The following is a 15,162-nucleotide window of genomic DNA, read 5'->3' on the forward strand; positions in this document are numbered from 1 at the left end:
ATTCCAAGGTTTTCAAAGTCATTTGTTTCACATGTTCCCATCTAGAGTAGTCAATTTTATTTGTTTAGCACTAGCAACTAGTCATGAGGGGTGCTAACTAGCTTATAGCTTTCTAGGCTAAGTGTGATGCTCTTGTACTACTCCATAGCTAGACCAAGGGAATCATGAATCAAAAAGTAAACTTTGATAAACCAAAGTCAAAAACTTGTAAGGTAAAAACTTGGGATAGGATCATTAAGCATAAAGGAGTATGTAATGGTGCCTTTCTTGTAGAGCTTTGCACTAGGTCAACTTGCAAGAATATTAGCTTGCCTTGGTTGGTACAGTTGTCAAAGTGTTCTTCTTCTTCTTCGTAGAAGACCTCCTCCTCCTGGTAGTCTCCGGTACTAGCGTCTATAAACGAATACGAGGATACAATCACCAAACAATACTTAAGTAGACTAATTAGCCTTAATGGCTCACACAAGATGATCTATCATCATCCCAATCATCCCTTAACATCATACTAGGGTTTCTTCTTTAGTGTTTGTAGAAATAAATTCCTCTCATTGAAAATTCTATTAGGGTTTCTATTTAGTTCTTTGGAGAAATAATTTCCTCTCATTGAACCTTGTTAAGATTTAATCTCCTCAAATAAGAAGTATGAGACCATGTTGACCAAAGTCAACACTTCACATTTATCATTTGAGAAAAATGATTTAAATGAGGTACTATACCTCATGCAATTTAAATCCTATTTTGATTTAAGATCCTCAAGTGAGCAAGTATGAGACCATGCAACAAGGGTCATCACATTACTTCACACAACTTGGGAAGATGATTTAAATGAGGTGCTACACCTCATAGATTTAAAATCCTAAATTTGAAAATAATTTAAATGGGCTAGTAATGACTACATAGCCAATATTTTGCTCTAGCCCATGATCATGCAAACAACTAGGCTATGTTTTTACATAAACAATTATGGTACTTGAAAAGTGAATTATGAGAGGTGGAATCACCTCAAAATCATTTATGGTTGATTTTTAAGAATTGTTTGAAATCTGAAAAGTTACTGATTTGTTATTTTTTCTACAGATGATCTAAGATGAATTTTGATTTGGGGCCAGTGGGGTTTGACAGAGCATTTCATGAGCTTTCCAAAAATATAAACTTTGTCAAATTTGGTGCAGTAGATTTTCCTATTTTTAATTTTGAACCAAGCATCTGCAGGGAATTTGATTTAACTGAAAATTCGAATTTGAACTAAACGGGCCTGGCGGGAAACCTAACTGGGCTAAACAGCGAAAACCGAATGGGCCGGCCCAGCAGTGTGTCGCGCACACGCGGGCCGCCTGACAAGGTGGGGCCACTCGTCAGCGAGTGCAACTCACCGAAACGGTACGCAGAGCGGGGAGACGTTGGATCAGACGATGATCGAACGGTTGAGCGTCGTCGTCGTCGTCGGCGAGAAGTGAGCGCTGGCACGGCGGAGGAAGGGGGTCGGAGGCGAGCCTGGACTCCGGGGATCGACGGCGTTGGTGCAGGGCGACGTTGCGGATGACGGCGAGGCAGCTGGTACCGACGGCGACTCCAATGGTGGCTGAAATCGACGGCGCCCTTCTCAGCACCGCCGCGGGCTCCGGCGACAAATTGGACGGCTACGCTGAGAATTGGAGAGGGGAAAGAGGTCGAGGGTGCTCAGGGAGATGAGAGGAGATGAGTTGTGTGAGAAATCCATCGCGGGAGGGCCTCCTTTTATAGCGTCCAGGGGTGCTGCGGGGAGCGGGGCAGGTCATCGTCGATGATGGTGATACAGTGGCGGAGAGGTCCTGGCGATGACGCAGTCGAGTAGGCGACGTCCTGGCGGTCACGTCGAGCGTCAGCGCGCTGAAAACGGTGGTCAGTAGCGCTCGTCATCGTCCTCGCGTCCTCGTGCCCGTGGCGGATGGCGTCGGCCATGGCGACGACGACAGGTCGAGCGTGAGCCAATGGGCGTGTCCATGCGGTTTCTGAGGTCACGGGGAGTCTACTGGCGTGAGGAGAGAGCAAAGGGGTCAACGGAGTTGGCCGGGCGACGTCGTGTCCGTGCGTGTCTGTGGTGCTCGCCGTGCGCGCTCTGGCGTGGCATGGCACACCTGGGCATGTCTGGGCGTTGCGTGTTCTAGTGCTTGTCGGCTTCCTCTTGGCTCGGGAGCATGTCCATCGTGATCAGCAGGGAAAGGTGAGTCTCCAGGACATGGTGGCGTGGCCTGGATGGGAGAGGAGAGGAAGTTGACATGGAGATGGGCATGATCACCTCGGCATGGTCATGTCCTTGCTCCAAACGTCACCAAACCATGTCTCCAATGCATGGCCTTGTCTACTGGGTGCAAGGAGGGTCTGGTGATGACATAGGGTTGAGGGTTGAGGCATTGGTCCACTGGATATTAGGTTGTATAGGGTTGGCAGCACAAGGCACACAAGGTGCTCGACCAAATGGCCGCAAGAGAGATAGTTTGGAAATTTTCAGTGAATTTTGGTGGAGTCACAACATATAATATTTGAAACCTAGTGGTGGTGGTGGTGGTCAAATTTGAGTGGATTTGCAAAAAGATCAAATTTGGCCTAATCTTGAATCTGCTTCAATGTCTCCACTTGGCTTGAGCATAACTTTGAATCCAGAGAGAGTTTGCAGGGGTGTTCTTGAGAAAAGTTGTTCTCCTTGATGAGGTCTTGGATGAGGTGCAAAGAGTTAGAATTGTTTGGTTTAAGAATCTCTCAAAACAGAGGCTCAAAGAGGGCATCATGCTAAAAATGGCAGATTTGACCATTAGTGCATGTGAGCTCATTTTGAATTCAAATTTGATTTGATTTGAGTTTCTTTGATTCCAAAGTGTTTCCTAAGTGTTTAGTAACATTACCCAACCAATGGTGCAAGCCAAAATGGTCTAGGTTAAAGATTTGCAAAAATGGCCATAAGCACTTATGTGCATTTTATGTTTTTATTTTCTTTCCCTTTTCTTTGACCAAAGGTCTTTGTTTTGAGTTCATGGAGTGTTAGATTAAGGTTAGTAAGGGTTTCAAACTATTTGGGCCAAGTATAATGGCATAGGTCAAGATTTGGTATTATGGCTATGTGCCACATATGCCGCTATGCATATTTTTATTTTATTTTTGTTTCACATTGAATTTAGTTGGTAAATGATAGGTTGGATTTGTTGAGGTTTTGCAAACCATCTAGACAAGGTAGCTCATGGCATAGTTGTTTATTTGCAAAAATATAACCATAGGCTTACATAGGCCTTTTCTTTTTAATTTACTTTCTTTTTATTTTGTTTTATCTTGGATGGTAAAAAGGAGAGCAAGGTTTAGGGTTTTAGATCATTTCAAAATATTTCAACAACAAACATGGCAATGTCACAACATATAAGCATGATCACTATGCATCAAACTTAATTTAATAAAAGTTTTTGTTGGTTCCAAAATTTTGGAAATAGGGAAATTCATTTTCTTTGTTTTGAAATTTTTGGGATGTTACATGATGGCCCTCGCCTTCTTCGTTGCGAAAAAAGAACACCCAGTCACCCAAACTAGAAGGTTATGGTTCACGCCTTCATCGCTGCAGAGGAAGAACATCCAGAAACCTACACTAGTGGCTTCGATTGATACTCGCCATCTTTGCAACAAGGTAAGAACATCTGAAAACCTAAACTACAAGATTTTTCTCATCACCATTGCCGTTGTCGTTGCCCTGAGCTCGTCGTCACCATTCCACTTGAAGTTCACCAAGCAGCCGACCTCGAGGTTGTTGGTGCGGGCGAACTTCTCCGAGCCATTGTGGAGGAACACATGTGGCCTTCCCCGTCGAACAACACCTCGACAGGCCACCGAAAAAAGCAGCACGCTAGCCAGCTCCCGGCCCGTGAGATATGGCGCGAACTTCTCCGGGAGCCTTTTTGAACTGAAGGGGTCCCCTTGATGAGGACGATGAATTCAAAGAACTCGTGGAAAAAGTCCGACGACGGCGAGTATTTAGGGGCTGGGGATCGTACACCCCGGCCTCTGCCTCGGAGGCCGTGTCCGCAACTCTGACCGCGGCCTGTAGACCCGGCCATGGAGCGCTTGGGGGAGATGGTGGACACTGGGGGTGGCGCTAGGGTTTTTGTGAGGAGGAGACGGTGCTGGTTCCCGAGCACCCCGTTTAATACCCGGAGGCATGCGTGGGGGCGGTGGCGCACAATTATTGCTTGGACGGAGGTAGGCGAAGCTAGGTGCGCTGTGGCACCGTTAATCTTTGGCACTGATGACGTTGGGACTCCAAGTGCAGAGTGTTGTGTCAGAAAAGTATTTTTCCCACAAGGGTGACTCGAGGGTTTATATCGAACTCTCGGGGAACTGGACAAAGAGTATACTCTTCTCTCTTCTTCTAGCAATCCTGCAAGTAAAATAAATGCCTTGTGTCCCCAACTCCACCGTGTGGTTGTCAAGCACAAGGTTTCGTGTAAGTAAATAAACACAAGTAATAATAAAGCAAATAAAACTAGACTAGATAAAATAACTAAGTAAAAACTGTAAAGGGGTTGATTGTTTTTGGTGTTTTGGATGCAAATAAGTAAAGTAAATATTTTTGTATTTTCGAATTAAAATAGTGCAGCAAATAGAAAACAAGATAAAAGCAATATAAAGGCGTTTCTTATGATAAAAAGTGGACCGGGGTTCATGGGTTCACTTGACTATTCTCTCTTTAAGTTGTGGTGGACAAATAACAATTCATCAATGCGATATGAAGGTGCACATAATAGTATATGTAAGATCAGAATTAATATGGGCATCACGTCCTAACATAGAGATGATGCAACACATCTCTCTTATACTCCACAAGAAAGAAACTTCATCAATCTTGTATTAAGAATTAACAGAGCATAGCCATAAGTACTTTGACATGAAGTTTGAATATCAAATATGCTACCTTGAACAAACAAGATCATCACTACTGTCACGTGACGAACATAGCACATGCATTCACTTTATCCCTAGTGAGGTAGCAAAAGAAATGCAAAGCCATACTAGATCTTGAACATATTGTCACTATCCAATCACTAAAATCATGCTACTCCATCTAACACACATATCACCCCACACACACTCTTGCATAGATGTTGGATCAGAACAAATACGTTCTCTTCTGCTTTTGGTTTCTAATCGTCTCATTCTTCTTTTGGACTCTCTTCTCTTGGTTTTGGAACTTCTTGTCCTGCGCTTGGAATTTCTCCTTGGGCCTTGATCATCTCTTCTAGCTCTTCTATCTTCTTGTCTTTCTCCTTGAGTTGGCCGCATAGTTCATCATTCCTTAGTAGCTCAAAACAACTTTCCTCCTCAAGAGTATTGATGTGATTCTCTAAGTCCTGGAAGTGAAGTCGTTGACGCTTGACAACCTTCCTACCCGCTTTTCTTAACTTGATGGGGACGCATTTCTCGTCGCGCCTTCCAAAGGGAAAGGAGTAGTGGCCCTTCAGTTCCGTCGAATGACGTCCGCATAGGCGCCCTATAAGTTCCTGCATGACAATGCTAAGGCCCTTCTCCATTGAGTCGCTAACGAGGTTGATCACAATGTCATCGGTCTTCGGCTCGGTGTCACATCCATGTTGAACCGCCTTGACTCCCCAACAACCTTCCTTGTGGAATCTCTTCAGAAGACTTCCCTTGATCAAAGGTACAGGTAGCTTCAACTCTTCAACGATGTTAAGAAGGCAAGCTCCAAAGCGAATATCCTTGAAGTCCTCGGCGGTGGTGTAGTTGAAGCTCGTCATCTTCAAGTTGGAGAGTAGAGATTAGAGGCATAAAACAAAATAAGTAAGGAAAGAATTACTAGACGTTAAGTGCATGAATAACTTAACAAAATAGAAAGTCTTATTTCTATAGTGTCTTTATCCAATCCTAGGGTCACGTCCTACAGTCAACATGTGCTCTGATACCATCTATAAAACCTTGGATCGGGTAGGATCCTAAGTCCCTGTGATTAACATGCTAGTCCCTGGATCATAAGCTAGCACTCACAGTCGATGAAATACCATGTAAAACACAATGTCATTATTACACGAATCGAATAAATCCAGAGTTTAATTTATTACAACTTTGCATAGCTCAAGGCTAGCTCAAATAAAAGCAACGAAAAACTTAAGATAAATTGAGTCCATCAACGCCACAGGCTCATTGAGTGTAGACCTGCGATCCTAGCGCACCTTTCTTCAACCTTCATATTCTGCACATGAGTGCAGCCAATAGAATTGGTCAATACTTTGAATGTATGCAAATTACACCAAGAAGGGGAAAATTGACTAAATCTACATGCAAGGCAGACAAGAGGAGGCTTGAGGTTTATTTGCGTAAAGCCAATTTTTACTTAGTAAAGAGAGAAAATTCCTTTATCCTACTTTGCAAAACTTTGATAATTAATATAGGGTCAAGTGGAACACAAGGATATTACACACCAAGCGTCCAATCTCAACCAAACACTTGGATATGACACACCAAGTCCCAAACACTTGGATATTACACACCAAGTCCCAAAAACCCACCTATGGACGATATTACACACGCCATAGGGTTTTGAAAACATTTACTTAGAAAAGAGAGAGGAAATCTTTCAGAGGCCCCATCCTTCAGATGCTCAAATTGTCCTTTTACCGTGGACACGGCTGATCGATCATGTTAACACTCTCGAGAGTTTGCGCTCTTTACCCACAATTCACAACCAAGCCTTTTTGCCAAAATTCTTCATCTTCATTAAGGCCAGGACGAGGTCACGATGAAGCTTTTCCTTAGTAGCCCCTCCACCTTTCGGATCCGCCCGTGCCCAAAATTCCTCCCAATGGCGGTACCCAGGCGAGGTTTCCCACTAAGTACTTAGCCAAGACAGAGCCCATATTGTATTGCGGTTGCACTGGAAGCTTCTGACATCTGGAACATGGCAGACTTCTTTGATCCTGGGCGGCAGTCCTCCACCAATCTCCACTCGTTGTCCCGTCAAAACCATTCTGCCCAGAAGAAAATTTAGTTTTATTTTGAAGGAGACTTTTGGGAGAAAAGTTGCGCTCATAAACAGAGCTCAAGTACTTAGAAAATTTTCTTGTTTCGAACCCCTTTCGATATTTACGTAGCATAAGCATAGCACTTAGAAAAATTTAGGCATTCCTATGGGCGGGATATCAAGTAGAATTATTTCTAAGTGTAACTCTACTCATGGCAAAATAGCACGCAACTTGCAAAATATTCACAAGTAAAATCTACCAAAACATCCTACACATGCATACTAATCATTTGAAGGAAAAAGACATGCATAGTAGAAAACTTGGGACAACATATGAACAAAGGTGTAACTTGCCTTGATCTGAATAGCACTCTAAACAATATTCCTCCTCGGCAGCACTCGCGCACTCCGCACAATCTATCTCAAAAGTAAAAATAATTTCAATGAATAACCAATGCAACAATAATGTTTCACACTATATGCATGCATGTAATTATGATATAATGATAAAATACTTCAATTTCAACCAAAAATATTATGCATCAAGTCTAACATGCAGGGGACATCCCACGCATTGATTTCGAACATGAATTAATTAAATAAGATTTATATAACTCCAACTATCTTCAAATTGAGGTTTAAGATCCAATATTACAAACGTGAAAATTAGTTACTTATAATTTGAAAATTCCAACGCCAAAGTGTAGATAATAAAATTCTGAAACTAACGCAAAAAGAATCGATCAAAACGGAGTTACGGTTATTTAATTATGATTTTCGGAAGTATTCAGATTTTGTTGTTTTTAAGCAGGAACGTGGCGCGTCCTGAAGCATCGGATCTCGATCAGACGGATGTGGCGCTCCTCGGCTTCAGCTTCGGCTGGACTTCGGCTGGCGGCTTCAGCTTGGCTCCGCTTCGGCGGCTCCGGCGACACGTGAAGGACAGAATTTAACGTATAGTATACGAAACTCAATTTTTAACTGATAAATTCAAAAATTCTATAATTTGCAAAATTAGTAACAGTAGATAGAGAATTTAATTACGAATTCAACGCAAGAAATAAAATCTAAAAGGGAGCTCTAGATTTGAAGATATAAAATTCTAAAGTTTTGGCCGGAGCAGGAGCTAGCTCATGTGACGAACTGATCGATTGGATCGATCGTACCATACGTGAGAGAAATAAAAAAAAAAAAAAAACGTTGCAGAACGTACTGCTACTGGTTCTACGTACAAATACAGCTATACTACTGTCCTCGGAGCGTTACCAGATGGACGAAGACGGAGATGAACGTGGTGGTCGGGTGTGGAAGGCGACGGTGTACTGGTGCTTCCCGGCTTGGCGAAGACCTTGACGGGGTTCTCCTCTCCTTGGTGGTGCCGCGTGCGTCAACGGAGTCTGTCGGAGTCGTCCTGAGCAGCTGTCAGTGAAGTCCGGCGAAACTCCGGCGTCCTCGTCTGTTCGTTCCCGTGGTCCTGTGCGACGGAAAAAGGGGTGAGGAGAGTGCGGTCGACGATGTAGAAAGTTCAGAGAGAATAGTGGAGGCAGGGAGGTCCTGGAACCTCGACTTCAAGTTCGCGACGGCGGAACTCCGGCGAGATTGGGACGAGCTCTCTGGTGGTCTAGGGTTGGCGATTTTTAGGAAAACGGAGAGAGGCCGATGCGGGAGTATATATGGGGGAGTTTTCGTGGCGTAGGGGGCACGGATTCGAACGGAATCGGGGCGAAAATGAAAATCTGGGGATTTCGAGTCGGTAGTTAAGTCGCGTGTTCTTATCGAACTCAAACCGAACCGGGAGGTTGAAGACGATACGGCCAACGGGTCCCAGCTGTCAGCGTTGGAAGGAAAGAGAAGAAAACAAAAAGAAAAGAAAAGATAGGGAGCTGGCCTGCCTGGCTGGCCGGCCTGGCCGATGCGGTCGTGCGCGTGCGCGTGCGCGTGCGCGGAGGACGCTGGCTTTGTTTGGTACTAGATAGACATGAGAGCTTCGCCTCGCCGCCCGCCTGCATGGCGTTGTCACGAAAAAAATATCTTTTTAGTATTTACCTAAAAATATCTATTTAGTATGATAATACATCACAAAGGTAAATTCGTCAGAAAAAATCAACATGTACAAAATATGCCATTAGACACAACAATAAGACTATCACATGAAGTTATTATAGTTCCCACAAAGTACACCATGCACAACCACACATGTGGAGGTAACAATATGGGGCATATCAGCATATGGTGTCTTGTAAGCAAACAACCAATAATACGGATTTTCTTTATATTTAAAAATTGTTATCTGCCAAAGAAAGACATAACACAAGAATCAACTGAATATTGCAATGGTCTGCCACGCTTGAATGTCAACATGTTAAAAAATCTTAGATAATCACATTGGATGCAATAGCCTCGGCCTGAGACCTACGTGAGACCACATCTGAATATGTCAGCTATGATGATATGACAATGACCACAAATAGCTTCCAGGTAGCAAGAGAAGTTGTTCTACCTTTTAGGTTTCACCATCCCAAGCATCAACGCAGCGCCTGTTAATATTGCATCACTTCATGACCAGATTTTCCAGAAACTCGCTTAAAGGTCTGCTGAAATGAAACAGGTATAATACATGAGTGCATGTGATCAGAGAAAGCACATACAATATCAGATAGTCACAAGAAATACACAAGTGGGTGGTGGCATACATGATCCCGTAACCAACAAAATACTTAATGTACACGTCCCCGTTTTACGTCCAGTAGAAGCAGTCTCCTGTTGCAGGCCACCGACAAAGGTAAATCAAGTGAACTATACCACACCCAAGATGCGGCTTTGATACTCTCCAACTTTTCTTATCCAAATAATGGAACACCAATCTTAAATAAATTTAGAACATCACATTAAGATAATTAGGAAGTACAAAAACTAACTTCTTTAGATGAGTATGGATTTTGTACACGCGGGTATGAGTAAGGAAGTAATCTGTACCGTCCAGAATGTGGTTGCTTTGAGATCCGGAGAAGAGTAGGGAAAGAGGAATTCATGTGCGTGCACTTGTTCCATCGCATGGATCGCTGCTTTCCCCCGGCTTTTACTCCGGTAGACACGGAGATTCTGTCGTCATTGCCCATCTCCCCTCAACACTGTTGACTCTGTCGCCTCCGCGGTAGCCATTGCCCACCTCTCCCTCAAAAATCTCTCACTCCAAAAATTCCCCACTCCAGATCCTCTATCGCCGCCGCCGCCATGCCTGCTCCGTCGGCGACCCTCTCTGCTTCGCGCGCCCCTTCTTCTGGCCGGGAGCGGCTGATCCGCGGGAGGCGGGCGCGACTGCTCTGTCTCCCGGCCTGTCCGCCACCCGTCGTCGTCGTCGGGGCTGCCAGCCTTGCCGCCTCTTGCAGGCAATGTCTGGCGGGTCAAGTCCAGGGAGAGTACCCTCCCATTCCTTGGAGGGGGCAGTATCCACAAGTGATTTCTACCCCCTGCCCGAGTACGTAGCCTCTCTGATATCTCCCGCCGGCGAGCCGGTATCCTTTGACCGGTTTGTGGCTGAGCCTGGGGTTGAGGATGAGAAAGAAGAGGCCTCCTTCTTCGCCGGGCCACAAGAAGGCAGCAGCAGCGTCGACGAACGAGGCAACCAAGGGATTGGTAGCAGCATCGAAGACGGCGGCGAACAAGAAAGGGGCAGCGACATCGACGACCGATGCGCCGAAGAGTTGCAGCTAGTGTCATTGGTAATGAGCCGGCAGAGAACCAGCACACTGCAACGTACATAAGCATCAACATGCGAATCTTCTTGAACTTCAAAGCAGAGGATTTCAGAGCCTTAGTCTGGAATTGCAGAGACACAAGCTGAGCCTTCAGCTCACTAATTGCAGCCTGGTGGATGCTGCCCTGCTCCTCCATCTCTATCTCCCTGCAAACGAGTGCATCAGTCTTCAACTTCAGCTCCCTCTGTACGGCTGCAAGCTCTTTTTCAAGAACCTCCAGGTTTCTTGTTCGCAGACTGACCAACTGCTCAACATAGTCCCGCACGAGATCAACCCATATCCATGTTTTGCATGAGTACGCCTCCTGGGGCAAACATTAAACAGGGAAAAAATGGGGGGATTAAAAAGGAAGTCAACCACACAAACCAAATCGAGACGCAAAAACCGCAGATCGAGATGCAAAAATCGAAGGGATAAAATTCCTTACATTTGTTCCTATTCTACTGCAGGCATAGAAATCTCGGTTAGGGTTCCTAGTGGTATTGGATCTTTTTTGGGATAGGGGGATTTTGCAAGCGCAGAGGAGCCTGGGAGGTGAGATCGGATCGGAGAGTTTTTCCTCGATACTGCGGGTATGAGACCATGGGGAGCCAGATCCACAGCTGCTGCGGCGGTGGGCAGTGCCGCCGCTGCTGCGCGTGAGCGACTCGCCTGACATCGCCGGGATACAGAAAAGGAGGCGCGGAAGGAGATGGTGAAAGGAAAAGAGAAAGCAGTGGAGTGGAGGCGATGCAAGAGAGAGGGATGGCGTGTGCTTGCACGATGGCCAGGGAATCTCGGGCACTCTGACTTCCTTTATGCCGTGTCTCACGGGGTGCTGCTACTGCTGTAGTGCAAAGTGTGGTGCAGAAGTGAAATCCTCTTCCATTCATTTTCTCCGGATCTCAAAGCAACACCCCACTCTGGACGGTAACGATTGCTTCCTCACCCATCCTTGCGTGTACAAAGTTATTTCCGGAGATAAAAAAATCCATACTCCCTTCTTTATCAGAGCAGACAAAGTTATTTGTTTGAGATAAAAAAAAATAGCAACACTGTGATTTCTATGGTAGAATTGTTCAATTCACATGTAAGGATATGTTCACCGGGAAGAAACGGTAAGCTTAATTTTGAACCATAAATGACACACCATCCTAGCACACTATATCTGAACAAAACCTAAATTCAACATTTTTTTGCTACAATCCTTTGGAACATAGGCATTGTGCTTTCCATTCCTTTAGAAAGGGTCAATCTTAGTTGTACAAAGGCATGGCTTCATCTTAATTGCATGATTCACACGGGAGTGTGTAGTTTATTTAAATATTAGATGGCTAAACCTGAATATCCATACCAAGTGCAAAACTGAAACTACATATGTCAGGAAGCAACAAAGTCAGGATCAATCTACTGGCTAAGAAAAATGAGATTGTAAAACAGTAAATACAAATAGACTAACAAAATTGGTTAGTTTCCAATAACATAGTAACAATTTTGAGCTCAACAAACTATAAATGAGATGACACACCTTTTTGTTGGCTCAAGAGAAAAACAAAGTATATGGTAACCTTCAAGCGCTGTTAGGACGTCGTTGTTATCAATTTTAGCATTTGACCACATGGTCATGCATGTCATGAGATCATCTAGCAAACCTGTAGACCTAGACTGAATTAATAGATACTGATTTTTTGATTATCTGAGAGCGCATAAATAAATGCAGTGCAGTAATGACAATTAGGAGAAGTAAACTACATCAAAGGCTCAAAACTGAACCATGTTCGAAGAAATCCGCAATCATATGACTAAATCAAGCATGCACTTACTTACTAGAATCAGAAGACAAAATCATGCCTCATCGATACTGCCTAATTAGGTATCATTGTATTACTCCCAAAAATATCTCCCTCACAACTGATAACATCAAAATGTTTCCAGATTAGCGCCTCAAAGAAATTATGACAAAACAAATATTCCCTCCATCACATGTTACTTGTCTCAGATTTAGTATATGGGTCGGAGGAAGTACTAAACTTAGTCTTAACCTCTTGGTATTTCTGTAATTGGAGCTAGGTATATTCAGCAACCATATTCAGATTTTCTTTGCTAGCTCTATGCCTCAAGAATATATAATTATTAACTATGAAATTCGTGTAGCACTCCATGCTAACAAATTGTGCAACATTAACCAAAAGTTTGTTCCTAACCTGAAGGCAACATATTTATGTATCTAGGAAACACGGTTTTTCAGAGAATAGACTATAGAGGCAGCACATACATATTAATTATCTCTCTGGAATCCCTTCTCAATTCTAACTTGCTGCTGCTGGAGTATATGTCAGATAGCGACACAACTGCACATTAATATGTAAGAACTGCGGAATCATTGTAACTATCTTCTCTTAACAACTCATGCAAATTTTTGGGAGTAAAGAAGATGACCAAGCTATAAAGGAACCAAAAGATCTGAGAAATGAGGGAGATATCAACCATAGAGATTTTTTTGTAAGAGACTCACTCAACGTGGAGCATTAGGAAGATATGGCGACTAATCTCTCAGCCCTCCACCAATGGAAGATGAAGAGTAACACAATGCAAGGAAATACCCGACCAAGCGCTAGAGTCGGGGCAAAAAGAGCAAAAAGGAGAGGTCTCAATGCGCAGATGCAAAACCTAGTAATCACTAACCAGGTCTAGTATGGAGTAACAAAAACTACAGATGTCACATAAGTGGATATTCTATGTCACATAATCAGGTATTCCAATACTTATGCTAGATTGCTAGAATTGTTTTCATTTTGAAAGTTAAAGGTACAATCTTCAAACCTATACTATTATTGTCTTGCTAAGAAAACCAACACCATATATTAGACTGAGATTTTGATTTGGCATACATGCCATTATTACAGTGGGCACCCAAACAAAGTGTGTAAGCTTCCTTGCACAAAATTAAATAATACCAGCACTCCAGAAATTATAGCGTCAAAGCTTTTCCCAATTAAAATTTTAACATAAATATATAACTTGAAAATGACCCAAGAATGGACAAATCTAGTGGAGGGGTGGGTTACCAGCGGCAATTGGTGGCGTTGTTGCAGAACAGAGGTGGCTGCTGTGGTCCGCCGACAATCAGTGTTGCCCACTATGATTCGGATCTGTGGGAGGTCCATGACGGTATGTGAAGATATGGCGGAGCCGTCAGACGCAGAGGACTCCCTTCAAGAAGATCAAAATCATTGCATACAAACTAACATTATGTTTCACAAACAATATTTAGACTGCATTTCTATAAGTTTGAGAGAACAAATATGACTTCTTCTCACCTAATATGAACACATGAGTGCTTCTAGATTGGCTATGAATGAATTAGAATCTCAATTTCCTAACATTCTAATTCATTCTTAGTCTGTGCTCATTTTTATTCTTAGGAAATTGATATTCTCAAATTTTCTAACATTCTAATTCATTCTTAGTCTGTACTCGTTTTCATTCTTAGAAAAATTGAGATTCTAATTCATTCTTAGTATGTACTCGTTTAGTCATGCTCATGCATTACACAAGGTGGTGACATAATAGGCTAAAATATTATAAACACAAATCCTCTTTTACAGTTCTCTAACTAAGATGTACCGGGAGCAATTACAACAGTGCAAATAAAAGCTAGTAATATTAGGAAAATGATTGACATTAACATCCTTCCTATTTGCCCATCTTGCTTCCATCAAACGAAAGAAAAATGAAACTGATCCCAGTTAAAATCCAATGCAACATGGAAGTTCAACACTGTATACTTCGAAACTGAATACCACTTAAAATCCAATGGAACATGCATGATCAACACTGAATGTTTTGCCACCAAGCAATGGTGACGAGGGTGCTCCTCGGCAATGCCCACCTTTTGGGGCTTAGGGTAGACGGAATCCTGCAGGCTGACATGAGACATCGGATACCAAACAAACGGGGAGAGAGATTTACCCAGGTTCGGGGCCCTCGGTGAGGTAAAACCCTTACTTCCTGCTTGTCTGATCTTGATTATTGAAACTATCAGGTTACAATGGGGTAGCCGAAGGCTTCGACTACGATCTCGTCGAGAGACTAAGTTTTCTGATGACCTAGCTCTAGACTTGCGGTGGTTATGGCTACGGTGGTTGTGTGTCCCTCGGCAGACCCTCTTCTGGCCCTTATATTGCGAGCCAGGTCTCAAGAGTTCTGTCCGGGTTCGACTAGGTTACAAAGAGTCCTACGTCTAAACTTTCCTTGTTTCTTCGTCTTCTTGCCTTGTTCATCAAGAATCCTTCTTTGGAACCGACATATCGGCCCACCTTGGTCGGTGGACAATCTTCATGGGCCCCTGGTCGGGGCGTAGGAGGTAGCATAATACTAGTTACCCGAAGGGTAATGCCCACATCAGTAGCCCCCGAGTGACTGGCCGAAGCT

At 43.6% G+C, this 15,162-nt stretch overlaps 1 protein-coding gene across 7 annotated transcripts; it reads right to left on the minus strand.

Moving 5' to 3' along the window:
• Positions 1 to 5,017: 5,017 nt before the first annotated feature.
• LOC127305653 (uncharacterized) lies at positions 5,018 to 11,545 on the minus strand. Of its 7 annotated transcripts, none has more exons than XM_051336162.2 (6): positions 11,177 to 11,545; positions 9,968 to 11,053; positions 9,685 to 9,751; positions 9,492 to 9,582; positions 7,346 to 7,408; positions 5,018 to 6,223 (listed from the first exon to the last, which is right to left on the minus strand). In XM_051336162.2, the coding sequence occupies exons 1-2, from the start codon at positions 11,405 to 11,407 to the stop codon at positions 10,100 to 10,102; spliced, it is 1,185 nt and encodes a 394-aa protein (XP_051192122.1). In that variant the 5' UTR covers positions 11,408 to 11,545; the 3' UTR covers positions 5,018 to 6,223; positions 7,346 to 7,408; positions 9,492 to 9,582; positions 9,685 to 9,751; positions 9,968 to 10,099. The 7 variants fall into 7 exon arrangements, 5 of the variants coding, with proteins under 5 accessions (XP_051192122.1, XP_051192120.1, XP_071679043.1 ...); XM_051336160.2 differs by having other exon boundaries at positions 9,492 to 9,585; positions 11,177 to 11,537; XM_071822942.1 differs by lacking the exon at positions 5,018 to 6,223 and adding an exon at positions 6,445 to 6,998 and having other exon boundaries at positions 9,492 to 9,585.
• Positions 11,546 to 15,162: the final 3,617 nt, after the last annotated feature.

Source organism: Lolium perenne, chromosome 6 (assembly GCF_019359855.2).
Source record: "Lolium perenne isolate Kyuss_39 chromosome 6, Kyuss_2.0, whole genome shotgun sequence".
In the NCBI taxonomy this organism is placed as follows: domain Eukaryota; kingdom Viridiplantae; phylum Streptophyta; class Magnoliopsida; order Poales; family Poaceae; genus Lolium; species Lolium perenne.

Coding starts and splice junctions, on each gene's coding strand:
- LOC127305653 (XM_051336162.2), bottom strand. CDS start 11,407: ATGTCAGGCGAGTCGCTCACGCGCAGCAGCGGCGGCACTGCCCACCGC. Junction 11,054..11,176: donor GCAGTAGAATAGGAACAAAT/GTAAGGAATTTT, acceptor TGTTTGCCCCAG/GAGGCGTACTCATGCAAAAC.